Source organism: Hydra vulgaris, chromosome 03 (genome assembly GCF_038396675.1).
Source record: "Hydra vulgaris chromosome 03, alternate assembly HydraT2T_AEP".
Lineage (NCBI taxonomy): Eukaryota > Metazoa > Cnidaria > Hydrozoa > Anthoathecata > Hydridae > Hydra > Hydra vulgaris.
Window position 1 is genome coordinate 46,734,584 of NC_088922.1, and position 6,000 is coordinate 46,740,583.

The 6,000-nt window shown below is 24.6% G+C and overlaps 1 protein-coding gene across 1 annotated transcript in view; it reads right to left on the reverse strand.

The window, feature by feature from the left end:
- The window catches only part of LOC100203916 (uncharacterized), a 121,972-nt gene extending 120,946 nt beyond the window's left edge, over positions 1–1,026 (reverse strand). Inside the window, exon 1 of the mRNA XM_065794514.1 lies at positions 881–1,026. Within this exon, the coding sequence (XP_065650586.1) occupies positions 881–999 (119 nt within the window). The 5' untranslated portion in view covers positions 1,000–1,026. The remainder of the gene's footprint in view (positions 1–880) is intronic.
- Positions 1,027–6,000: the final 4,974 nt, after the last annotated feature.

The following is a 6,000-nucleotide window of genomic DNA, read 5'->3' on the forward strand; positions in this document are numbered from 1 at the left end:
ATTATTATTTTGTATTATTACTATAATTATTTCATATATCATTATTATTTGTTTAACAATCTTTTCTTTTTTTTTCTCTCTTACTTATATTTTTTATGTTTTTTAGGTGTCACTCCATTGACTAGTTTGTAACTATATGAGAGACAACTAATCAAATTCTATTAATTTACGATGAGCTTTGTAAATTTTTATTGATATGGTTGAAAAAGAAAAGAAAAAAACGAATATTTATATATGTACATTATATACATAAATAAATATTTGCTTTTTTCTTTTTTTCTATCATATACTATATATATATGTATATATATATATATATATATATATATATATATATATATATATATATATATATATATATATATATATATATATATATATACATATACAAATATATATATATATATTTATACTATATATATTTCATATACTATATATATATATATATATATATATATATATATATATATATATATATATATATATATATATATATATATAATCATCAATTAACTTCATTGTTAATTTTGTTAAACTTCATTGAAGTCATTGTTAACTTTGTATAAAAAGAAGCTTATCCATATACTCTGAAATATTTTTGATAACAATAATATGCTAAATACTGTTTCGCTGCAAATTATTTTTGGAAAACTATTTCACTAATTGTACATAACACAATTATGTACATAGCACTGGTAAAATCAGTATGTGTTTTGAAATAGTGATTTACCATAATTTTGTAGATACTTCTGTGATGTAAAAATTATATTGATACGAGTTGTAAACTTTTTACCTATATTTTATTATTTAATTTTCATCATTCACCTATTTTACTGTGTAATGTTTATCTTTTAAGTGAATTATAGCAAATTTAATTTACCTCTCTTCAAACTTTTGATGATTTAGATAATTCATTAAAATTTTCGAAACTTGTTGTTTATTACTATAATCTATAATAGCAGCATTGTTATTTTTGATTAAAAATACGCGTGCTAACATCCGTTCCTAGTAAATACTTTTAAAATAACACGTATTTTAATGAATTACCTAGTTCATACTAACAACAAAACACATTTAATTTTAAACATGTTTTGTATTTTACAAGTTTAACTGCATTAACTTTGTAGAGTGATCTTTTAAAAGAAAAAAAAGTAAAATAAAGGAAAGTTATTTGGCTCATAACCAGAATGTAAAGGTTCAATTCCTTTTTTAATTTTATGATTAAAAGTTTAAATTCTAAAAATAGAATAGTTAATGAGAATAATATTATACGTAGGGGAGAATTATATGTCGTAGAGAATCACTCAATGTTACTAAGGCTTACCAGTCTTTTTTTTTTTTTTTTAACTAAAGCTGTACTATTTTTATAGTTGATATTTCGTTTGAAAAGTAAGCAAAGTGTAATTTATTTGATATTGTTGGAAAGATTGTTTTACCCTTAATTTCCAATGCAATTCATATTTTTAATGTCACCGAAATTATTACAATTTTTATGTAGAAAGATATCATATAATTATAGTAATTTATATTTTGAAGTAATTTAAAGTTATTGAATTACAAATATTGGACAAAGACTAGCAGATCCTCCAACTCTCTAGGTTTTACCGTGAGACTCACGGTTTGATAATGAATCACGGTTTGATAATTCCACGGTCTCAAATCGAAAACCTGTACTTTAAATATATAAAACCGTGAAGCAGCTGTTAGGTAAAGTTTTTGCTTGTCCCACATACAACAGCATGTTAAATGTTTGTAATGAAAGTTCCAACAATTAAGGGTTTAACATTCAGTTTCATTTTATTTGTTTTAAATGTTACTAGATTCATAAATGTTTTTGTTCCTTGTGATAATCGTGGTAAAAAATTAATTAAAAGTAAATATAAGAATTATAATTGCATTTCGTGAACTGGGAAAAAGACGCAAAGCATAAAAACCTTTTGCAACCATTACGAATATGCCTACACCAATAGTCTATTTAGCATATGATGATTACATTTGTTTCACCTGTTTATCTAAGCATTGTTGTCACTAGTATGAAGGAGTAAGATTTAAAGTATACATTAAAATCTGGTAATATCATAACCGATTTTTTGAGTCTCTGTTTAAATAAATCCACTCAAAACACAAATGAGGTTCTAAATCAAATTGTGTGGATAAAGTGTCTGAAAGATATAATTATTTTAATTACTTCAGAATTTGAAGTTGCATCTGTAATATTAAGTTTTAATATTAAGTATTTCTACTAGTATATGGACAAGAGCTACTTTTTATCGGTTTAATCTAAACAGAAACTCTACGGATTCAAAATATGAATAAAAAATCAACTCATAAGAGTACGGATAGAAGAAAATTAATTATAGCTGTCAGAAAAAGCTATTTGGACAAAGAAAAAGAATTAGAAAAATAGGAATCATACCAATATAGAAATTTTAAAGATTTTTTTCTTTATGTTTTGTTTTCTTGGTTTCCAGAATTCTTGTTGTAGATTAACGAAAACATAGATTTCGAAAGAGCTAGTTCTCCATATTTACTATTATTAGACTCAGTAAATATTTCTTAAAGCAATCATATTGAGCTTACTTTTTTTTTTTTCCAAAATGGCGGAAGCAAAATGTAAAATTTGTGCTTGTTTTTTTATTGTCTTTGGAAAAGAACTTTAACTTTAGTGAATCGCGTCTTGTGAAACAAATTTGTATGCATTTAACAGGAGCAAAGCATCAATATTAAATAATTGAATTAAGAAAATATCTCAAATTAAAAAACTTAAAAAAGAATATCAATAAAAGTGAAGTATCTGAACAAATCACAACAAATAATCAAGAAATTGTAATCACAACAAATAATCAAGAATTTGTAATCACAACAAATAATCAAGAAATTGTAATCACAACAAATAATCAAGAAATTGTAATCACAACAAATAATCAAGAATTTGTAATCACAACAAATAATCAAGAAATTGTAATCACAACAAATAATCAAGAAATTGTAATCACAACAAATAATCAAGAATTTGTAATCACAACAAATAATCAAGAAATTGTAATCACAACAAATAATCAAGAATTTGTAATCACAACAAATAATCAAGAAATTGTAATCACAACAAATAATCAAGAATTTGTAATCACAACAAATAATCAAGAATTTGTAAATAGAGTTATTAAAATGATATGTTATTATTGCTTTTCTTCGATAAGTATAATTTCCTTAAACAACTTTAAAATATTGCGTATCTTATATAACAGTACAATAAATAAAGTATTCAATATATTGCAGTCTTTTACATAGTCTTGATAAAAACTGTATTAGGATTCAGTTTGAAATAATTATAATATTAAATAAAACAAAAATAATAACTTGTTTTGTTTATGTTAAATGAACTATTTTATTTATTTACTACATTAAAGTTCATATAAATGAAATACTTATGTTCGGAGGTTGCTTAATGCTTGATGTATCTAAATAATTAAAACCCTGCAAGCGCCTATGGCAGGGTCTACTGAAACTGAGCCTAAGAAGATATTCTACAATTCTACACACTTGGGTAGGAAGAGAGAGAGCGGAGCCCCCCTTCCCCCTCCCTCTTCCACCACCATTTTTTGAAAAATTTGTATTTTTTCATTCAAATTCTGATTCTGGCTGCCCCTTAGCTTCCCCTAATTTCCGTTTCAATCCCAACTTTCTTGACCTTCCTAGGCCATTAATTCTACAAAATTATATCGTTAATTTAAAGCTTTCAATTTCAGGCCATGCTATTCTCTTTGAGTAAATAAGGTACAGTAGTAGCATGAAAATATTAATTATTTATTAATATTGCATACTTAAAATATTTTATACTTAATAGTATAAATGATTTTTAGTAAAAAAAGAGCATATTAAATAATTGTTTTTTTGTTTTAAACATTGGTTTTAAATATTTCTAAAGTCTTAAGGAAACAATTATCAACTATATATCTTCTCTGATAAATATATCTAGATGATCCTCTCATTTATATATATTTATCAGAGAAGATATGTTACCCTCTCATCTAGTAGTAATTAAAAAATAAACTATCAAGTAGTAGGAGTATGACGTATTATCAAAATAACACAATATTTAAAATATTAATACACATAAACATTTTTAGAGTTTTAGTTAAGAAAATGAAATTGTTTTTTAAATAATTTTAATGAATTAGGTTACCATGGACTAATAATTTTATGCAATAAAATTATAAATATGATTTTGAGATATTTAAAATGTAATAAAATGTAATAGCTTTGAAAATTTTAAAGCAAGTAAATAAAGTTTAAGCAAGATTTATTAAAGCAAGTAAAATATCTCTGGACATATTTAACACCGTCAGTAAGGAAGAAGGCGTGAACTTCCTGGTTAAATGCTCTTCAGCGGTGCTCTGTGACAAGACCGATAAGTCTTCTTGGAACACCTAAAACAAAAATTTTAAAATTTTTTTTTAAATGTTAGAGAAAAGTTTCAAATAACAGTAAAAATCAGCAAACTAATACTTCTATTGATTTTTTCTTGTTTTGTTTATGAACTATATTTTTATAGCATAAATTTTTTAAAAACTTTTTAATATTGGTTTTTTGTTTACAGCTTCAAAATAATGGCTTAACAACTGATTCATCCTTTGATCGAATGAGTTTAGCAAATTCATTTAGTGTGAAATCAGTTCACACTAAATGAATTTTGAATCAAACAAGTCTAATAACAGTTCTGTTATATTACCTTTTTCATTCTAATTTGATCAATTCTAAACAATAAAAAACAAAAGAAATTTAAGAATTACGTATACGCGTGAGTATAAATATGTCAAAATAGAGATATAGATAAGAATAAAGTATTTCAGTGAGAAAAAGCTGTAGCATCAAATGAAACTTTGAGAATATTTAATTGTATTTTAATTATTTTTAATAAATATTTTTTAAATAAATTTTTTTTTCAAACTTTTAATGTATTATTTATTTCAACCAGGGGTTATCCTTATTTTTGTGGACGATAAAACCACTAAATTTTGTAATTTAATTAAATATTTTTAGTAACAAAGCTTTATAAATAAAAATTTATAATTAAATTCAATATCGGGAATAAGATTCGATAGTAGGAATAACTAATTTATTAGCAAAAATTTCAACCCAAAGAAGATGATTTATAAAAATAATATCGCAAAAATCTATATCTTAACATGTTTTTACTCTTTAAAACATTTTGTGGCACAATTTTAATTGAAGCTTAATTATAGATTCGATTTTAATTGAAACTGAACTTATTACAAACATGATCAGTAGTTTTTTTGTTTAATTTACGCTTTTTGTTTTCTTTTTTTATCCTAAATTATTTTCTTGATTTAAGATGACTTTTCCCAATAAACACTGGTTTAGAATTGGTCAATATATAGTCAAAATTGGTCGATAAATTGACAAAACGTTTAGCGACCAATTATTGACCTAAACTAGACGCTCGATTTTTGATCTACATTTCAAACTTTTTGACATATACGTTAATTCAACGTCGATCAAACGTTTAGAATTTCGACTTACATTAGTCAATATCTAAACGTTGAATCAACGTTCAATAAACGTATATACTAAAATGTCTAAATGATACACTTCAAACCTATATAGGTTTGAAGTGTATTCTTTGAACCTTTTATTTAAACCATTAATTTAACGGCGATCCAACGTTTAGATATTGAATAATGTAAGTATATATTATAAATTTTAGACAAAAATCGTCGCTCTGACGTCAAACTAAAACAATTGAATCGGCAGTCCTGTTGAATGAGGTGCATTGCCCAGAATAAGAAAAAATCCTCAAGGAATTTTTAGTAGTAAAGAATGTGATAAAATGGCGTACACCATGCCTATAAGGGATCATCCATAAATGATGTCAGTAAATATAGGGGAAAGGGAGTGATGGAAAGTTTGACACTAATTGACAATGGGGAGAGGGGTGTTGAGGCCAAAATGATGTCAATTAAAATTATTTTTTCAGTT